This window comes from Sciurus vulgaris (genome assembly GCF_902686455.1).
Source record: "Sciurus vulgaris genome assembly, chromosome: 1".
Classification (NCBI taxonomy): domain Eukaryota; kingdom Metazoa; phylum Chordata; class Mammalia; order Rodentia; family Sciuridae; genus Sciurus; species Sciurus vulgaris.
Window position 1 is genome coordinate 174,415,981 of NC_136461.1, and position 20,528 is coordinate 174,436,508.

Sequence of the window (20,528 nt, forward strand, 5' to 3'; positions counted from 1 at the left end):
AACTTGGAAATATCTGACTTTCCTGGAATTGAGAAATCAAAGAGAATATTCCTGCCCATTAATTAGTCACCAAGGCTGTCAAGAGGCAGACCATAGGGGGAAAGACTGATTCTTATCCTAAATCAGTAGAAGGTCAAGCATTTATTGGTTTTCCTATGTCCTTTTAAAGAAATGAAACAAAATATAAAAATAAAATACCAAATGTAATTATTCCTCTTTTTTTGGAACTTTCTCAGGAACACAGAGTACACCCATCAATACATGTTTTGTGAATCTTTCTGACTTCTTTCCCTCCCCAGTAACCAAAACTGATAAGAATGTAGCAAAACTGGAATATGGTAATACTTATTTTCATGCTCTTCTGTCATTAGATTATAAAAACCTCAGGACTAGAAGGCTTTCTCTTAAACTTCATTTTCAGAAAGTGGTATATTCATTTAATTCATTTATATTTTTAAATGATAAAATTATTTAATCCAATCATGACTTAGGGACTACTCTATTCAAGCAGAATTATTTTAAATTAGATTTTTTTTTCTCCTAGTAGACCAATGGATTGTTCTTAAATACCAAAATGGTCCTCTATGATACATCAAAATGTTAACAATGGATGTCTTTGCATGGATTGGTGGGATCATATATATTAATGAGTTAAAAATCTAAAAAAAAAAAAAAGTAAAAAATGAGTCTTCCATTTAAGACTTTGTAATTATATGTGTACTGAGTTCATCATTAGAGTTGTGCAGAGTTTTACTGATGGTGGACTGCCTCTACTAGAATTCTGTTACCCACTTGTTGCCTGTATGATCTCAAATTATTTAACTTCTTTTCCTCAGTTTTCTGATATATAAAATGAATAAGATAATGAATTCCTCATAGAATCACTGTAAGGAATAAATGAGTTAGCATGTATAAAGGGCTAAAAAACAGTGTCTGTACATAATAAGTGGTCAATTAATGGTATGCTAAATTTCATCTTTTGCAAGCAGGTTAGAAGCATAAAGGATGCTCTGGAAGTACAGAGCTGGGCTAACTACTCCAGTCAGTTATGACAATACACAATAACTTTAAATAATTAAGATAATGCCAATTTTATGGATGAATGGGCATTTGTTTAATAAAGTTAAGCATGAATATTGTTAGATTTTCTTCCAGTTAACCAATCTACCTCTTTACCGTATCACAAATATAAAACCTACCAAATAGGACCTTACCACCTTTTGAATTCCTACTCTGATATTTTCCTTCAGGAAATTTTATTATAAAATCATTAAAATATGTTTCCTTACTCTATTTCATTCATATTTACTTGATCTGAATACTTAAATCCTAAGAAAAGAGAGAAATGTAAAAATCTTTTACTTCTATTGCTTAAGATTAGCTTCAGTAGAAAGGAAAATGTGTTTGTTGCTTATTTCTAAAATTAAATGTGGTACAATCTATTTTTTTACCATCAAAGTGAAATACAATACTGCATTCTAGTGGGCTGGGTAGCCACAGGGTGACGAGTAAGCAGCGCTCTGCAAAGTAACGGTGGCTGCAACACACAACACCAGAGGGCGTGAGATAGGCAGAGAGGACAGGGGATGCCTGGTGACCTTGCACAAGACAATCTCTGTGACCAAGAAATGTTTGTCTTCCTTTCCTGTTCTTTAACAAAATAATAAAAATCCTTAAGATATTGGGAAATGTGAGCATTTAAATGACATAGGATAGATAATATTGTATGCATATTGCCATGTCAAGGAACTGGATCTATGATTCTAAAATCTAAATAGTCACTAGGGGAATGACATTCAGATCAGGCAGAAAATCAAGAGCATGAAATAGCAAAAATGTTCATATGACAGATGAAGATATGATTCGATTCGGGCCACAGAAAGAGAGGTCAAACACATGTAGTTTGGATTAAACAAATTGAAGAGGGACTTCATACATTAAGGAGAATCAGGACTAGAACAAATTTCCTAAAAACAAAGAAAACTCCTCTGATGGAGAAAAAGAGTTAAGCCTGAAGTGTACAACATTAACTAGTAAATTGACTCAATGTGGAAGATGTGTCAGGAAACAGAGATTGAGAACTTAATTTGGTTAGAACCAAACAAATCAAAAAGTCCCTAAAATTTAGAGATTAGAGTCTTTAATTAAATGCAACTAATACTTTACTCATATTTATGTTTTGTCTTCAAAATTCCTTTGTGGAACTGAAAAGGATATGGATAAAATGTAATATGTTGCAATTAATCAAAATTTTATAACCAGTTAAACAATAAATTAAAATTAATGGCAGATTTTCCCACACATATTCATATCTAACACTTTAAATCATCTTATTAAAATAGCATGTAATAGCTACATGTAAATCTGTGCATGGTAGGAACATGGATGTGTACACACAGAACTTACCTACACATAAGCCAAAAGAATGATGAAACTATTGTCAAATGTTCCCCTGGTTTGAGTAATTTGTTCAGCAATAGAATTTATCTCTTTTTTGCTGCTGTTTTATATGGAACATACAACCAAACTAAAATCATTTTTTGGAAAGAGGTATATTATAAACCATAATTTACGTTATAAATAACTTAGTACATTGTCTTATTTTAAAAACTATCTTTTCAACCAGCCCAAATTTGTCAAAATAGTAATACATTGGCTACAATGAATAATTGAAATCTGTGACCATAGTTACAGAAAGTTTAAAAATATTACCTTGTAATGTGTGACTTACAGGGGTTTATTAATTGACTGAGATTCCCATTATGAATAACCACATAGTCCCCATAATTTACTTTTTTATGTCTTTTTAGTTATCAATGTTAAGTAAATTTTACTTACTCAGAAGTCTATCAAAATATGCCAATGTAAGAAAGATTGAAATTATGGAGTAAGTTTAACAGATCTTCTGAAAACATTTTATTTATATTTCATTTCAGGTAAGTTTTCATTTTCCAAAAATATGGTCCCAAGTTCAAAATTTTTAATATTATTTGGAAATCTAGTTTTTAAAACTTATTGAAGAACATTTCAACACATAGTGATGAAATAGCAAAATACATATATGTATATGACAACTTTGAAAGTTCTTTATTTAAAATACGGAGTTATTAAAATTGGCAAAAATAACATAGTAAAATAAAATTTTTTCAAAACTTATCACTTAAAACATACAATAACAGGGTTGTGATATATACAAAATAGGACATAAATCATCATCTGTCATTAATGGGAAGATTTGCAAATATTCATAATTTTAAGTCAGACAAATAGAACATTGCATAGAGGGAAAGCTTCTTTCGTCTCTTTAAAGGCGTTTTAAATTCCGCTTACTCTGGGCACTTCCTGGGAGAGCATCTTTTCTATTTCTTGGCTTTGCTGTTCCTCTACTACATTCTTCAGACCCATGATAAGCACACAAACACAACACGCAAAAGTCAAAACCACAGGCTGTGCGGCTACACAGTCCTCTTTTCTTATATGGCTGGTATTTAGCAGGGGATTGGCACCTTGGGCAAGGTTTTAATGCTTCATCAATAAAAAGCGTTTTGGCAACCTGCAGTGAAAGCACACACACTAAATCTCCTGGTGTCACATAGAGAATCACTTTATTTCAAATGGCAAATATTTATTTCTAATAATTTATGATACTTACCTTAACATATTCTTCCTGTTTGCTATTTAAGTGGTTAACTGAAGAGCTTGCTATAGGTGTCAAAACTTCTCCCCAAGGAGATAAGGTTGGAACTTGCTCTTTCTGAGAACTGGGTGTATGAGCCTGAGCTTGCACTGATCTTAAAGCTGAGCGATTTAAAAGATGAAGCCGAGTGGCAGCATCTTCAACATTTAATACGACCTCCTGTGGTAAAGGACGAGAGGAGTCAATACTACATTATCAAAACAGTTCCCAGATAGGACAGCTTTCTGATGGATATAAATGTTTAAAACTTGGCTATACCAACAGAAATTTTTCCCTAGATTGTTTCTTTTAACCCCCTGAAAAGTCTTCTCTCCTAACATTTGAAATATAGTCAAAGAAATCTAAGAAGAAAAATTAAAACAATAAATTTTAACTCTGAATTTGCATGATGAATTGCATATCCATTTTTTGTAAGCCTTGATTTGGTAAACTTGGCTTGTAAAGAGCTGGATAGTATATATTTTAGACTTTGTTGTCCATGTAGTTGCAGTTATTCAATGGTGCCGTCATACAGAAAGCAACTGTAGACAATAAGTAAATGAAAGAGTGGGGCTGCGTTCTAACAAAACTTACTTTAAAAATACAGGTTATGGAGGACTTGGCCCATAGACTGTAGTTTGCAATTCCTGTTTTAAGCCAAGGTCTAGGAAGAAGACAATCTTTTGAAAGTCTGTCATGGGACATCATGGAATTCTCTGAAGGTTCTTACCTTAGCCACATGTCAGAAGAACAATGGGACTGGTTAGACCATAAAACCCAATTTCTTTAGCTGAATTTTGCAAATACCCAGTGCTGATTCATTTTTACTGTTAAGTTTTAATAGCTTTGATGTTATATAAAAGAAGCAAAAAAAAAATCTCTCACATTGTTCAAGTTTCAGTCAACAAATAAGGAGCTTGTATACCTTGAAAATATATAATTTCTATTTTCAATTATACCTCAATAATGCTGGAAAAAAATAGAAACAAATAATTAAAAACAAAAAAATATTTTCAATAAGTTATCTGTATAGCCTCTTATTTTGTTAAGAATGGTAATGAGAAAATCAGGGTTTTTTTGTTTAATTGACTTTCTTAACCAATTATCAAAATAAAATGTACTATGGGTGAATATCCTTCAATGTCCAACTATAATTGTGTTTCCTTTCCCTCAACAGTCTCCTTTGCCATAATTGACTTCTAACTGTGGGGAAAGTTAAAATGTGAAAAATTATAGTAGGACAAGTATAGGAAAGGAAGTTAGGGGGTCATGAAAAATTATGTGATTAATAGCTTAAAAATATATGCATAAGAGTAATGAACAAATATTGGTCTTCAGAAATTAGAACGAATATATTTGAACATGTTCAAACTATTCAAGGACTCAATATATGTTTTATATTATATATGAATAAATGATTTGCAGCCTAGGGCACAGCACATAACCCAAAAATACACTGAAAGAACACCCTCTGGATTTCAGTGCAGCTGGCAAACACAGTGTACATGCACCCCAAAATGAATAAAGATATGTTGTTGAAGCAAATTTCAGTCATAGAAGAAGCATTCAGTCATTTTAATAAATATTTATAGAGCACTTAATAGGTGCCAAGTGAATAAAATAGTCTAATCCTCATGGAGTTTAAAAATGTGTGCTACTATTTTTGAATAAGCAGTGAAGCAGTCAAAAAAAGCACACATTCACAAGTACCAAGATTTTTCAAAACATAGTTATCATCACATTACCAGATAATATTTTAGTGTGAGAGTGAAGTCATTTAATGGTTACTTTTTTTCCATGAAAATGAGAGAACAGTGAATAATTAATTAAGAAATGCAATGGGAAAGATATGGCATTCCAATTCTAGGGCTCATTCTCACTATTCCAAAGCAGACAAACAAAATTACACTATAACATTGTTTCATAAATTTTCTGTTTAGTAGTGACACATTAAGATAGTTTAGATAGAAAGCAGCCAGTCCAGGTGGGGACAGGAGGGCATAGTCCTCCATGAAGGACACCTCTGAGGAAAAAAAGGAAGAAGTAGAATACCTGGTTTGTTTAGGCCTACAGAGAGGAGACTTTCAGTTCTGCTGAATAATGGGAGATGGATCAGGGATCTGTACAGAGAAACACTGAGCAAAGAGAGAGAAAAACTAGGCAATTATTAACTCTGCAGGGGCAGGAATTACATAGGAAAGAAAGGGTAATCATAGTGTACAAGTCATAATACTCCCAATACAGTCTCAATGATGCCAACACTTAATTCTAACTCATTCTCAAATAGTGGTACAATTACAATAATAAAGAGAGGAAGGGACTTGGGGTGAGGAGGAGGTAGCTAGTGAGAGTAGTGGTCAGAGGTTAGAGATCTAAACTAATCTCTCTACAAAAAAAATAATATCAGACAAAACATTTAATTGTGGAGGTAAAGACTGGACGAGTTGAAAGTGATTGCCTTGATGGGACAAGAACTGGAAGTAGGAAGGGATAGGACAGGAGAGTGCCATGTTTTATTTCAAGCCTCAATCCATTTTCACTTTTTAAACCTTGTGGTTGTATTACTTTGAGTTTCAAAAAGCAAATGAAAAGTTTTCTGAAAAAGGCAAAAAGTATACTATTTTAAGTAACCAAGTTTTTTTTTTTTTTTTAAGTGATGACTAGGGTATGAGGATAGAATATTTTATCCAGAATTACTAGGATTACTAGAACCCCTTTTCTTCCTTGGAGGTGTTAAGCGGTAAATGGAGCTAAAAGTTTAAATATTAATAGATGCTTGCTTTAAAAATAGGTGTTTTAAAGTCTGCCTCTAGTGTGCAGGGCAGCACTCTGTTAAGAAAACAGTTTAATGTTAATATCTTCTCTGTTAGTAGCTCCAGGAGCCAGCAGCTGCATCCGTAAGTGGTCAGCAGATCTGAATAAGTCAGAAGGCAACACCACTGGGGAAAAGGTAAAACTTTTTTTTTAAAGTTTTAGTTAACAGGAGTGCCTAATGTTTCACTGAAATGAGAAACCTACTAATCTGTATTTAGATGTTCATATTTTGTTTATGCCATGCTTCATCCCAATTATATTTAGTCAAATTATAAAATTTTCTTATAGTATGTTATTAAATATTTTTTACTAGAACAAGACTTAAGGTAGCAAACTCTCAGAGTTTCTTTGGATATTGATGCCTAAGAAAGGTCTCAAAGTTGAATCTATAAACAAATATGGGTGGTAGTCATCAGATGTCCTTTACACAGTTCATCAACTTTGGTAGCACTTTTCTTGTCACTTCAAAGCCAGATCTCAAGTCCTCAAAGGAACATAAGTTTATGGTGCTTCACAGGTACTAATCTGCCACCATCGCTTCTAGGCCTCTACATATGTCATTTACTTAGTTAATTGAGTGAATGTTAACTAAATGGAAAAGGCTAAAAGATAGGACCCAGGTGTGGTGGTGCAGGTTTGTAATCCCAGCGGCTCAGGAGGCTGAGGCTGAGGCAGGAGGATCAGGAGTTCAAAGATAGCCTCAGCAAAAGCGAGATGCTAAGCAACTCAGTGAGACCCTGTCTTTAAATAAAATACGTAATAGGGTTGGGGTTGGGGTTCAGTGGTTGAGTGCCCCTGAGTTCAATCCTCAGTACCTAAAAAAAAGATAAGAAAACCAAATTAGCTTTTCCACAATATGGAATTATTAGTTATTTATGTTAATCCATTTTAGAAAATTATTACCTCAGAATTTGCTTTCAGTTGTGTGATATAAAATTTCCTCCTCCGATTTGCTTTCTTATCTTGAACAACAATTTCTCGCCAATTTTTGCTGACTTTCCAAACACTGAAACAAAATATCAGTCCTTACATTGTATGTATTCTGAAAGATTATCATTGTTCGTGTATGGTAAGTAATAAGAAAAACTGAAAAGATTTTGGACAGTAAACTTAAACTAGGAAGTTACATTAAAAATATGACTTGATCAACATCATTGTCTCATACTAATTCACCCTATGAAAGAATTCCTGATAAATATTAAGTATATGTTAGCAATTTTAATTGGTTACCACTTCATAAGGCCAAAATGAGTCCAGGGGGAAATTAAGTTAGTGTGATACTAAGATTCAAAACGTGAAACCAAACATGCAAGCAAATAATTATCAACTGTAGTACAAGAACTTTAAATTGATTTCTCCTATTACTGTATTCAACACATCTCTGCCATTTTGGCTAAGTAAACATAAGAAAAAGAAATCCTTCACTAAAAGTAATAAATGCCATATAACAGACACTATTGTGAGTAGCACCAAAGTTCCTGTTTTATAAACCAAAGTTCATGAGAATGAAGCACCTAAAGACAGTTTTCATCCAATGATTGCTATTACCAATAACTTCAACTATATAAATTATTAAATTAGAAGTAATATTTTGTTAATCCAACCTTTTAAAAATTACTCTAACAAGTCATTCAGAGGGAATAAAGTCAGAAGACTGAAAAAGAGCAGTCACTCATTTTAGAGGGCCCAGGTGATGCTTGAGTTGTCAACATTTCCTGCTGCCAAGGCCACTTGAGTTGCCATTGCCTCTCTCTAAGCCAGCCAGATATCAGACAAAGGAGAGAACAAGCAGAAAGTCACCCATTAATGAGGAAGGAAATGACATAATTAGGTATTATGCACACCCATTTCAACTGACCATCATTCTTCACACTGTCGAGAACAGCACAGCTAAGGCTATAGATACACATTCTGCAGTACAAGCACTATGAATTTGGAGAGTGTGCAAAAGTCATTGTTGAAATATGAACATCAATTGCTCATACAAACAAGCACCCTAAAGTATCACCCAACTTTTTATTTTAACTGGTCCATATCTAAATACTCTAGCATATAAAAAATTAACATTCCTATGTTTGGCCATTTCCTTAACTGTTTAAACAAATAATTTATCTCTTGAACATTTTTTAAAAGAATACACACATATGGGTACACTAAACTGTTATCCTACTTGGGATACTCGTTTGTATCCTACCAAATACATTCTCTATCAAGTTTATTCTGAAAGACCTTAATCATTAAAAATTCATGGGAAAACACTGGATGAGGAATGAGAGAGCTCAGCTGTAGACCTAGATCTAGTCCTGTCTCCTGAGTGACTTCTGGCAGGTCACTTAACTTCTCTAGAGCTGTTTCCTCATCTGCAAAATAAGTAGTTAGACTAAATATTTAAGAAGACTTCCAGCTATGAAATTCTATAATTCTCTACAATAGCCTACAATTATTGTGTGAGGAAAAAGTGAGGAAGGGCTTTAGAAGTAGTGGCCATAAACCTAGCAAGGATGCTATGAACCAAACACTTGGCATATTCTTATTGAGAGAGAGATTCACTGCCTTCCTGTATGTTCTCCCTGTTACCACCACTTTGCAGAAAGCTGTTCTATGTGACTTCCCTCCTTCCTGGTCATGACTGAGAGTCCTGTCTTCTGATAATCCTGAAACTCCTCCAGATCACCAGCATGAACACTCTTCCTTTAGTCTTTGTAATTCTAGTTCCTATCGTCAGAAGTCCTAAATGCCTGTCTGTCCTAATTATGTAGCAGCACTCAAACTACTGGAATATCTGTGAACACAGATTCTTCAGTTTGTAATTCCCAAAAGTAATTCACTTCCTCTTCTGTGTTAGCAATGAAAATGAAACAATGCATAGTTCCTTGGCCTCTGGAAAGACCAAACTGTTAAATGAAAGCTGACCATTATTCTTGGATTCTAGAACTTGATTTAAATAATTAAATGGTATCCAAGTATGTGTTCATTTCTTAGTAACCACATTTTTAATGTTTCTGACCAAATATCAGAATTTTAATACAATTTATATCCAACAATAGGATGTAAACTCCCAAATCATTAAACAATCTGTGGAACAAAGTTTGCCATTTTGAAAATGTAAAGTTCAACTTTTAGGAATTCTCTTTCCAAATGAGTGACCAAATTTTATTCAGAAAAAAACCTATATTGTTGCTTTGAAAGCAGGCTTTAAACGGAAGAAACTATACTAGCAAGCTCTGCTAGTAAGGTTACTTTAAAAACCTTTAATATAGTGTAAGACAACCAAAGACTGGGAAAAAAAAAAAAAAAAAACCCAAACAAATGAAAAACAGAACACTCCAGTCATAGAAAAACTTTTCAACTTAAAAAAAAAGTTAAAAACAAGTTTTCTTTCAAAAACTTTTCTTACCTGTACAGGCTCTCTGCAGTCAAGGAATCTAAAACCATAGCAAGAATATGCTTTAAATTTCTGTATTTTAATTCTGTTAAGATGTCCAGCTGTTCTATACCCATCTTCTTGCCAATCAGTCCTGCAAGAACACATTGCAGGGCAGCAATTTTTTCCCCATCCCTTTCTTCTAAGAATTCATGGGCATCCTTTTGCTGAAATCTTTTCCTTTTGTTTTTCATAAAGAGTTCCTGAACTAATTGCAAGGCTGGGGTCCTCGATAAGTTCTTGAAGCTTATGGTCAAATCCCCACTCTTATCACAGCCCAACCCACTCTCTGAGGTGTCTGAAGGGGTCAACAGTCTTGTTTCAGAGGTGGAGTGGATGATCTGCTTTTCCTCTTCTGTCTCCGACTGTGAGCCTTGCTCTCGAAGAGTGGACAGTCTTCTCGACCTTCCAAGACGCCTTGACTTTCTTATGGTGTCCCCCAATTTGAGAGTCCCCTTGTGTTTCTGGAATAGTTCTTGAAAAGAACCCTCCTGGTCAGAGAGGGAATCTTCAGACTTCTCTAAGCTAAGTGAGTTGAAACCACTGTCTTCAGGTGTTGAAACATTGGGTCTCACTTCAGCTGAAGGGGAATGTGTTTGACTTGCATTAAATTTAATGTTCGCTACAAGATTACTTACTGGAGTCACAAATATGTCCTCTTCTGGTTCACCAGTTGTTCCACTACCAGAGGAGCCCAGAAGTTCAGGATGTGTATTTTCATCATTAACACTTAAACTGCTATCGCTAAAGTCATGTGTGATAGAATCTTTGAAATTATTGCCCTGAATTGGAGATATACATTCAACTTCAAATAGGCCACAATCATCTTTAGAATCATCAATTGTGGAAGTCTTGTGTTGAGAAAAAGTTAGTCTCAAGCTTTGACTGCTGGGTAATACTTCCTCTGTTTTTAAAGTGCTAGTAACCAATGGGCTAAAATCATTTTGCCTGGGAAAATCTGTGGCACTGCTTGGGATATTTTTTTCTAAGTTGAGAACTTGGCTTATACTACTTCCTAGAGAACTATTTTGTGATTCAAAATCCCCTTTCAGAAGAGAGAAAGACATATTCAATCTTCTCCGCAGTAGACATTTTTTCCCACTGACTTTAGGAGTTTCACAAAGTTTTGGGGTTTTCTCCTTTTCCTTCCTCGGAAAGATACATTTCTTTCTCTGAGTGGGAGACTCTAAGGGATGTGTTAGGCCTAGGTTTAAAGTTTCAGGGTGCTCAAGGATTACTGTTGGGTTTCCTTCATTGTTTCCTAAAACTTCTTTATCTATATTATTAAAGCAGAAAGATTTTGACAACTCATTATGACCACTATCTTGAAAGGAAGATGTGGAACCAGAACGTCTGAGGCTGGAGCACTTGCAGTTGGTGGTAGGAGAGTCCACCTGACTTCCTGTTCCAGGGCTAGCTTGACCTGAGTGCCTTTGTGACATCTTCAAGCACTTTGTTTCTACAAAGTAAAAATAAATTTATTCTTCCTTTGAAATGAGTATCAGGCAGCTTACACCAAAATACATTATCTGTTTTGAGTACAGGTAATATTAGAAAATTATATGACAATTTGTTAAAGTTATTTTGAAAATCAAATCTACTACACAATATACTGATGTGTATCCTACTTAAAACAACTTCTTTTTTTAATACCTTTATTTATTTATTTTAATGTGGTGTTGATAGAACCCAGTGCCTCACACATGCTCTGCCAGTGAGCTACAACCCTACCCCTTAAAACAACTTGTCATAATACCAAAACCTGAGATTTTAAATGTTCATAGATTACTTGACCCGCCATAGTCTAAGCACCATTCATAAATGTTTTCTTGAACAACTAAAAAAAAATTCTAGCAGCCTCATTTTTATTATTTTATCATTGTGTAGCATTAAAGTACATATTTTTAATTTTAATATTCTAGCTTATTCATGCTTCCCTATATTTGTCAGGTTGGTATGTCCTTTAAAAGTTTTGGGATGCAAATAAAGCTATTTAAAAAACTCTGTATGCTACTTTTTAAACATGTGTCAAATAATGAGTGCTGCCCTAGTTTAACTGCAATTAGGCTCAACACACATGTAACAAAGAGAAATTCAGTACCCATAACTATTTATGAGGTCAGACTTTATAAGGTCAGAATTACGAAGACTCTGACTCATTGATTACTAATACATTTTTCTTGAGATAACCAAAATAAATCACTGTACCACAGATATAGGGCCATTTCAAATTTGGCATGTAATGCTTATGTCTCAGTTTCTTTTCTAAAAAAATATTTTTAGCTGTAGATGGACACAATACCTTTATTTTATTTATTTATTTATTTATTTATTTATTTAATTTGTGGTGCTCAGGATCAAGCCCAGTGCTACGCAAGTGCTCTACCACTGAGCTACAACCCCAGCCCTTATGTCTCAGTTTCTAACTTTTTAAGAATGAGGTCCCATTGCAGGCTTAAAATTATAGAAAACAGGCAAAAAGCCACCCTTTAAAATACTTTTGAAGTAGCAAATAAGGGATTCAAAGCAATTACTTAAAGAAAACAGTTACTCAGCAATTATATAGGAAATGACAGTAGGAAATATTTTATTCAACTTTTCAACAGTATTATCACATTCCTTCTTTATAGAAACTTGAGTTAAATCCTAACTCAAAGGAAGGACGCTAATATGGCAAGTTATTATTTTTGATACATCTCCAGATATTTCAAAGGACACTAAGAAAATTATTACTTCAGGATATTCTCCAAGCCAAATGCATGACTTTTCCCAATTAAAATACTATCAGGAAATAAGTTTTAGTTGACTGTCATGTGATAGCAATTGATTTATACTTAGTTAAATCAGTTAAATATATTAGTGAAAGAGCCAGGCATGGTGGCCCACGCCTGTAATCCTAACAACTGGGGAGGCTGAGGCAGGAGGATGGCAAGGTCAAAGCCAGCCCCAGCAACTTAGCAAGACCTTGTCTCAAAACAAAACAAATCATAGTGAACAAGCATGGTGCGAAAACCAATTTCTACACTAAACACAAAATTATTTCTTTACAGTAAACTGATACTAGAAGATCATTTATACAGGGCAAAGTATCTAACTTTTTAAATTTCTACCCCTTTTTAACAAATCTTACACATGTCCCCTGTGATCACTGTTCACTTCTGCACCTGCTTTAGGAGCCAAGATGATCAAACTTTGCTTTCTACAATTTGCAATGCAGTGTAAAGCAATTTTTGTCTTCTAAATGTTAAAATTAATAAGCTAGTATGTATTTTCAGGTTACATTTCCTCCCACAAATCTTCTGTTAAGGAACGGTTTCACTCAATTTTTGGTTAAAAAAAAAAGGTCAAGGAGTTTCTAAAAAGTTAAAACAAATTTATTCTACTACTTCACCACTAGGTGTCTCACCATGCTAGAATTTGGGAAACTGAGAGGCAAATTGTTAGAAACAAAGTGGAGTCCTGGATATTCTCCCTCCCTTTCAAAACCACAGGTTTTTTTTTTTTTTTTTTTTTTTTTTTTTTGCTGTCATCATTTTCATCTACCCCAAGACACAAGTCTCAAAACTTGGTTCTTCAAAACTTAACCTTAAAATTTTCACCCCAAATCACAGAATGCTCCTTGGCTTATTGTACTGACTCAACAGACCACTTATGAGTTCTTTGATAACTCGTTTTTAAAAACCAGGCTTCTGATAAAGGGCTCAGAACGCGTGTCTAAAGGCTTTTTTTTTTTTTTTTAAAGCGCCTACAAGTTAGGTTATATACATGTACAAATATAGCATAATGAATCCTATTATTGTGTACAATTACAATGTACCAATCAAAAAAAGAAAGCGCCTATTAAATCTTAAATCATGAATTATATTTGATTATGTTAAAACCATATTTCTTTTACTTGTTAAGGTGGAAAATCTTACCATCCGTAAATCTTGAACTCCTAGATGTCAAAGTTACCGTAGGTTTCTAAACAAAAAAATCTCTCATCTTTCTCATTAAAACTCATGCCAAAGTAATGTCACTTAGAAACTTCCGTTTGAACAATTGAAACGTCCAGCGGCACAATAAATGCTAAAATTGGAAGGATACATAAAATACATGCTGCAGGGATTAGACGTCACACTTGAAAAGGCCTAAATCATTTTGAATTTCCTTCAACCCCTCAGACAACAGTACTCTTAATATTCGTGTTTTCTCCAGTTACTCTTGGCAATGAGTGCACTTCTTAAAGTCGGGTTTCTGAAAAAGCAGCCCGAGCTGCAGCGCTGTCTTTTACCCCCAGGTGCTATCAGCTGGTGGGTGGGTAACGGTCTCACCGGAGCGCCCAGGCGGGCTGGCGCCGACACCAGGGCCCGCGAGGGCCGGCGGACGTCGGAGGGCGGCTGCCCTGTGCCTCGCAGGTCCCGGCACCCGGAGACCCCAGTGGGGCGCGGGCCGCCCCGAGGCCGCCCGGCCGGCACACACCTGGGCCCCGCCCCGTCCACCTGCTGCTGACCGCCAGCCGGGAGGGTGAGTGGGCGGGGGACCTGGCAGCCGCGGCGGGCGCGCGGGGAGGAGCCTCGCTCGCCCCCAGGGATGCGGGGCTATGGCAACCCCCACGCCGGCTTCGCTTGGGGCCGCCGCCTTTCCCTCCTTGGGTTTGAACTGCCCGCCCTGAGTAACCGCCCCGCGCCGCCCCTTCCTCGGGCTCGCCAGGCCCCGCCCCGTCCCGCCCACCCCACGGAGCGTGGCGAGGCCCGTTCCGCACGCTCACTTGGGGAAGCATTATTTTCAAAGGCTTCTGTGCCCTGCATTGCGATGCCGTTAGAAATAATGCTGTAATGCTCTGTGTGTGTGTGTGTGTGTGTGTGTGTGTGTGGTGAAAAGTATAGACAGACACGTGTGTGTGTGTGTGTGTGTGTGTGTGTGTGTGTGTGTGTGTGTGTGTGTGTTGAAAAGTATAGACAGACACAGAGTGTAAGAGCCGAAAGTATGAATGACTTGGTTACTGTATCTTCGGACAAGATTATGCTTTTTTTTTTTTCCTTTTAATAGCGTCCTGTTTGTGTTTTCTTCTCATGTTTCTACAATGAATAGAGAAAAATATATAGATTTTGTAATTAGAAAACTGAAAAAACAACAGTGAAATGTGTTCATTATTTACAGACATCCCTTATAGGCATCACATACACCCAAGTACTTTCAATGCCAACAAGACCCTACCCTACCTCAGCACTTATCTTAGGTTATCATCCCAGAACTTACACGTCTCTTTCAGAGCCTCAACTATTGGCCGTGCTAATTGCCCCTATCACCACTCTACTCTGATGACATTTCTCTATCTGCATGCCTCTGAGTCATCCTTGATATTCAAAATCAATCTCGCTAACAACTACTAAACTCAATTTTCCTGCCAGTTATTGGGCTAGGTACTGAGAAAATGAACATGAGGCAGGCAGTCACTGGTTTAAGGGGCTAATGGTACAGTACAGGTGCTATAATAGAAGAATAGCAGTAAGGCAATGGGAAGAGGGACCAACTGATGCTACCGAGAAGAGGGTGCAATGCTAACTTCTAACGACCATGACGTCAGATAGATTTTGATGGACCAGTGGCATAAAAGGTACACAACAGGAAATTCCAAACTCAAAACAAAATGATCAAGAGCAGGAAATTCAGAGTTGGACACATTAGAAAAATTGTAAATAATTTTTTATAGCTAGAAACTAAGATATACCAGAGGACAGGACAAGAGAAAATTCTTGGGAAGGGGTAGAGCCAAGTCACTGAAAGTTACCAATGCATGTTATCTGCAGAATCTGAAGTTTATCGCCTAGGCAATGCAGCGCATTTTAGAAAAACCACTGTGGCAGCATGAAGGATAGAATAAGAGAGGTGAGGGTGGCTTCAAGGAGACGGTAGACGCTACTGCATCATTCTGGAAGACAGTGGGAGTGGAGAAGAACCTGGCAGAGTCCCCAGCTTGTGGCATAGGGTGAGGGAAATGTTAGAGAACAGACATGGGGTAAAATAAGATGGTTTTACTGTGAGGTTAAGTTGAAATACCTGTAGGAGTTAAGGAAAGGAATTGATGAATTACACATTATTCAAGAGCACCTGTCTGAAGCCTCCCCTGTACTCCTCCACACAGTGAGTAGTATGCTCCCTAGCTCTTCAAACAAATATTACTGCTATTTTACCCTTCCCTGCTTAGCACTTGCCATCCTCCTCTACTGAATTTTCCTGAGTATTTTATCACCTTCCAAAATCTACTTATTTTGTTAATGTTTGCTACTCATCACCATCCAATGTAAACAGGGAGGGAATTTTGCCTATGGTTAAATATAATCCACATAACCTCCAAATATCATTCAAACTTCACTCTTTTCTTTTTTCCTCCAGTTAATTTATTTTCCTGAGATACTTTAATTGTAAGTGAAGAATATCATAGAACCTTTGTGTAATTCAAGAAAGAATAATTTTCATCACTGCCTGCACACACACACACACATGTCCTTTCCAGGAGTTTCACCAAAGATAGCCACTGAACTATATTTTTATATTCTTTACCCACCAATCTTTTGCTTTTTTTTTTACTTCTCTTTCTTGATTTTGGGCACCATTCCATCATCAGAATTCCCATAAGAATTCTAGAATACACCTGCTATCCACAAGACCTAATGCTTTTTGTGACCATTCAATAAAATATAATAGAAGATTCTCCCATAGGCGATGACATTCAAGCTATAAAAATATACATAAGTAATTATGATCAAGGAAAAAAGAGAGAAATTTAGGGGGAAAAACAGCATCTTGTATTTCCATAACCATATTAAAAGGAGTTAAACACCCTTATGTTCAGGATGGCAAGACAACTACTCTCATTAGGACAGAACAGTGCAGTGATGTCTGCCATGTAGTAAGTGCTGGAGAAAAGTTAGCTAACATTATTCTTGGCAGTAAGAGAGCAGGGTTGAGGGTGTGGATCAGTGGTACAGCATTTGCATGTGTGAAGCCCTGGGTTCAATCCCCACACCCAGATCCCCCCTACCCCCACAAAAAAGTAAGAGGGTAGCTTCCATGGAGCATGCTCCAAATGATCCTAAATTACTGCCTACTGCCTAAATTACTACTACTGAATTGGGATGTAGCACCAAAATGAAATTCTGGATCTCCTTGCTATGATATGTCATTATCCTACCATTCTGAAGGGTTTCAGGATCCATTTATATTCTACCTGTATTGATCAATTTTGATTGCTATAGATTGTCTTGTTCCAGAATCATCTTGATACTTGGACTTAGAATCTAGGACAGCTTGTAAATGTAAAATCTTCACTTTCAGGATTGCTCCATTATCCTTGTCTTGTGATAAAAATGGTCTTATTTAGTATTTCTTGTGGAAAAACCTAGTGTGCCCCTTGTATTGGATTATCTCTTCTCTTTGGTTGACAGAAGTACTTTGTAACAGGGCTGATGGTCAAAATATTTATGCTGTTAGCCTATGGTAGAGGAAGAAGCAGGAAATTGATACTTTTCTGGAAATTTCTATTTTTAATTTTAAATTAATTTTTCTCTAAAAATTTCTATTTTTAATTTATTAGTATTACTACTACTTCTACTATTAATATTAACAGTGCTGGGGATTAAATCCAGGTCCTTGCACATGCCAGGCAAGCACTCTACCATTAAGTTACACCTCAAGTCCTGGAAAATTTTAAATTGGCATTTAGGAAGGCTGTAAAGATCAAGCTAAACAGCTTGAACTCCTAGATGTGAAAAGTGAAGCTCAAAGTTCTCAAGATGCTGGATGGAGAACTGGAAAGGAACACAGCCTGCTTAATAAGATAAAAACATGGTGCATGTCAGTAGAAAAAAAGGCCTACTTCTTTGATTAACTTTATAATTGTTATTAACAACTAATTAAAATATTTCTGAATTTGAATAACTTCATTTTCTTTGCCCTACTAAGTATCTGCTATGAAAGAAGTAAACGACTGTAAATATTCTGAACCCAACAGATATATTCATCTCACTGAAAATTTATTTTTGAAAAAATGCACCTCTATTGAATAATTGTTTTTCTGGAGACGAATACATGGGACAGAGGGAGAAAACTAACGTGACCAATCTTAGGTTAGAGTGGGGATTGAGTGATGTAGCTGCACTCACGAACCCTTGCTTTAAAACAAATAAAAGGACTGGAAAAGGCGAATGACAGGAGCTTAGGAGACAGCTGGAAAGTAAAAAACGAAACCAGGCGAAGGATGAGAGGCAGTGCAGCACTGCTCCAGCAGAGGTCTCAAACATTTGAAAAGCATAAACTAGAAAGTGCTATTAGACGTGAAAACGAATGGTGGGTCTTTCCATGTAAATTACAGTAACGGCTAGTTTGGCTTACACCCGCATTTGTCACGGTTTCTCTTTTATCTCTGCCTTTTCACTTTACTTCCTATTAACTTCGTTAGTCAGAAACACAAATCTCTTCGACTTGCACAACTATTAAAATGCTTTGCTTTCCTGAGAAAGGAAAGTAGCTACGGGCGAAACAGTCACCTGTGTTAGTCTACAGTAAAGATGCGCCCGCTTTACCGCCTTTGTGCAATCCGGGTTCCCAGCCCACTTCGAGGCGGAAGAGGCGGAGACACCTCTTTGCGTCATACGCCAGCGCCGGAAATTGACTGAGACGCCTAGACGATTGGGGTTCTGTTTGGAAACACGGGGAAAAGTCTCCTTGCCGTATAGGTGGGTGCCTTGGGGTTTTAGGAGTGGGTATTTGGGCCAAAAATTTTTAGTGTCTATATGATGTCGGGTGGGGTCAGTGTTGGGGAGGCCAGAATAAAGTCGACATTGTCAGTCTTTTCTCTAGCTTCTTTTAGCTGCTGGGAGTTACCGGTTAGAACGTTTTTCCGTTGAGAGGTAGCTGTCTTTTTTGTTTGTTTGTTTGTTTTTGTTTTGTTTTTTGGGGTGGGCTTTCTACCAGCTAAAGTTTGGAAATTGGAACGTAAGTTAAATGAAAACGCGAGCTTTCGGTCAACTGAAGCTCTTTGCCTTTTTGTAGCTGAGTGATTCTGCCCAAATTAATTTTCTAAATGGCAGTTTCTTCATCTCTAAAGCAAGAGTGATACATCCGAGGATTATTTTGAGGATTATAATGAAATAACATGTATAAAGTTTTTATTATTGTGTGAGTTTGGGGTGAGCGCTCAGTACTTTGTGTATGTTTCATCGTTTAGACCTAACCTGTAGTGTTTAAGAAAGAAATACAGATTAGGAATTGGCATCTTTTTAGCTTCAGAGGAAAATGGGGATTGGTTGTTTTTTGAGAAGCTCGTTTGAGATGTTTAATATTTGAGCTTGTGATTTTAGGTACTAGGAATGGACACCCAGAAGGACGTTCAACCCCCAAAGCAGCAGCCAATGATATATATCTGTGGAGGTAAGAGTAGCAGTAAGAGTGTTTCCCTGCCCTTTTTTTTTTTTTTTAATTATTGCATTTATCCTTTCCTTAAATGGATTACTGATCTTTAAAGTTATAAAGTAGAATACTTTTTAGTAATCATTAAAAAAAAGCAGACGAAGAAGAAAAAAAACCTGTTAAGATTTCATGTTTTCACCTGGAAAAAGTGTATTGCTCACAACTCTTCTTATGTACTTAATATATTTAGTAATGGCAGCATACCCTTTGGTTTGAGTATATTTTACTGTTTGCCTTGGATAAAAAAATATAGTTATGAATATTTTCTTGTCTGTAATGTTTTCCTTTAATGTATTGAGTAAATGTGTTTTCTTTTCTAGAATGTCACACAGAAAATGAAATAAAATCTAGGGATCCAATCAGATGCAGAGAATGTGGATACAGAATAATGTACAAGAAAAGAACCAAAAGATGTATCCTTTTAATTATGCTTTGTAAATATGAGGAGGAAATGAATTATGTTGGGATTGGTACATACTAAGTTCTGGTAAAATAGTAATAACTTGTGGGTTACTTTGAAAACAAACACAATTAACATTTTCATACCATTGTATAGGCTCATAATAATCAAATACCAGTTGATTTTGGTTCTCATAAGTATTTTTCAGGGATTCTGGTGTTTGTAGAAGTTCTCATTCTTGAGTTTGAGTTTATGGACAAAGTAAATATACAAGGAGAAATAGAAATGTTGTGTGGAAAAAGTGGAACATATAAATTAGCCCAAATACTGAGGGTGAACTGTTAATGTAGAAATGAACAAATTCTTAAAAATCATTGTTATCACCTTTAACATTGCTTCAGTGTCTTTTATCATGGAAAAAGTACTCATAAAAATTGAAAAATTTAGATAATTGCCACTTGTCATAGTAATTAGTAAATTCCATTTTTGGTGCATTTTAAATTAAATAACAAATAAGCTTATTGCAAAGAGAAAGTGATTTTCCTGGAAGCCTTAAATCTTATATAATTTTTAAGCATCCTTTTGTCCTTAACTTACTTTAATACAGTGGTGGTTTTTGATGCTCGATGAAACATGGGAATTCAGAGGAGTGTCTTCCTTTGTACTTGGATTTGACCCTTTAATGTTTCTCATTGTTGTACAGCTTTTCATTTAGCACACTTATGAATACAACTATATACATATGATTTTCACTTTATTTC

The 20,528-nt window shown here is 36.0% G+C and overlaps 2 protein-coding genes across 5 annotated transcripts; one reads left to right on the forward strand and one right to left on the reverse strand.

The window, feature by feature from the left end:
- Nucleotides 1–3,107: 3,107 nt before the first annotated feature.
- FBXO43 (F-box protein 43) lies at nucleotides 3,108–14,510 on the reverse strand. The gene is given in 6 exon segments (XM_079102732.1): nucleotides 3,108–3,553; nucleotides 3,653–3,856; nucleotides 7,394–7,496; nucleotides 9,888–11,373; nucleotides 13,832–13,868; nucleotides 13,870–14,510. Coding segments are annotated over 6 exon segments (2,127 nt in total). The 5' UTR covers nucleotides 13,918–14,510; the 3' UTR covers nucleotides 3,108–3,304.
- POLR2K (RNA polymerase II, I and III subunit K) lies at nucleotides 6,606–20,516 on the forward strand. 4 transcript variants are annotated; one of them, XM_079102746.1, is made up of 5 exons: nucleotides 6,606–6,626; nucleotides 18,508–18,634; nucleotides 19,259–19,328; nucleotides 19,688–19,780; nucleotides 20,375–20,516. In XM_079102746.1, the coding sequence occupies exons 3-5, from the start codon at nucleotides 19,268–19,270 to the stop codon at nucleotides 20,395–20,397; spliced, it is 177 nt and encodes a 58-aa protein (XP_078958872.1). In that variant the 5' UTR covers nucleotides 6,606–6,626; nucleotides 18,508–18,634; nucleotides 19,259–19,267; the 3' UTR covers nucleotides 20,398–20,516. The 4 variants fall into 4 exon arrangements, with proteins under 4 accessions (XP_078958872.1, XP_078958871.1, XP_078958870.1 ...); XM_079102745.1 differs by lacking the exon at nucleotides 6,606–6,626 and having other exon boundaries at nucleotides 18,543–18,657; XM_079102744.1 differs by lacking the exon at nucleotides 6,606–6,626 and having other exon boundaries at nucleotides 18,545–18,638.
- Nucleotides 20,517–20,528: the final 12 nt, after the last annotated feature.

Coding starts and splice junctions, on each gene's coding strand:
- POLR2K (XM_079102746.1), top strand. CDS start 19,268: ATGGACACCCAGAAGGACGTTCAACCCCCAAAGCAGCAGCCAATGATA. Junction 19,329..19,687: donor AATGATATATATCTGTGGAG/GTAAGAGTAGCA, acceptor TTTCTTTTCTAG/AATGTCACACAGAAAATGAA. Junction 19,781..20,374: donor CAAGAAAAGAACCAAAAGAT/GTATCCTTTTAA, acceptor ACTTTAATACAG/TGGTGGTTTTTGATGCTCGA.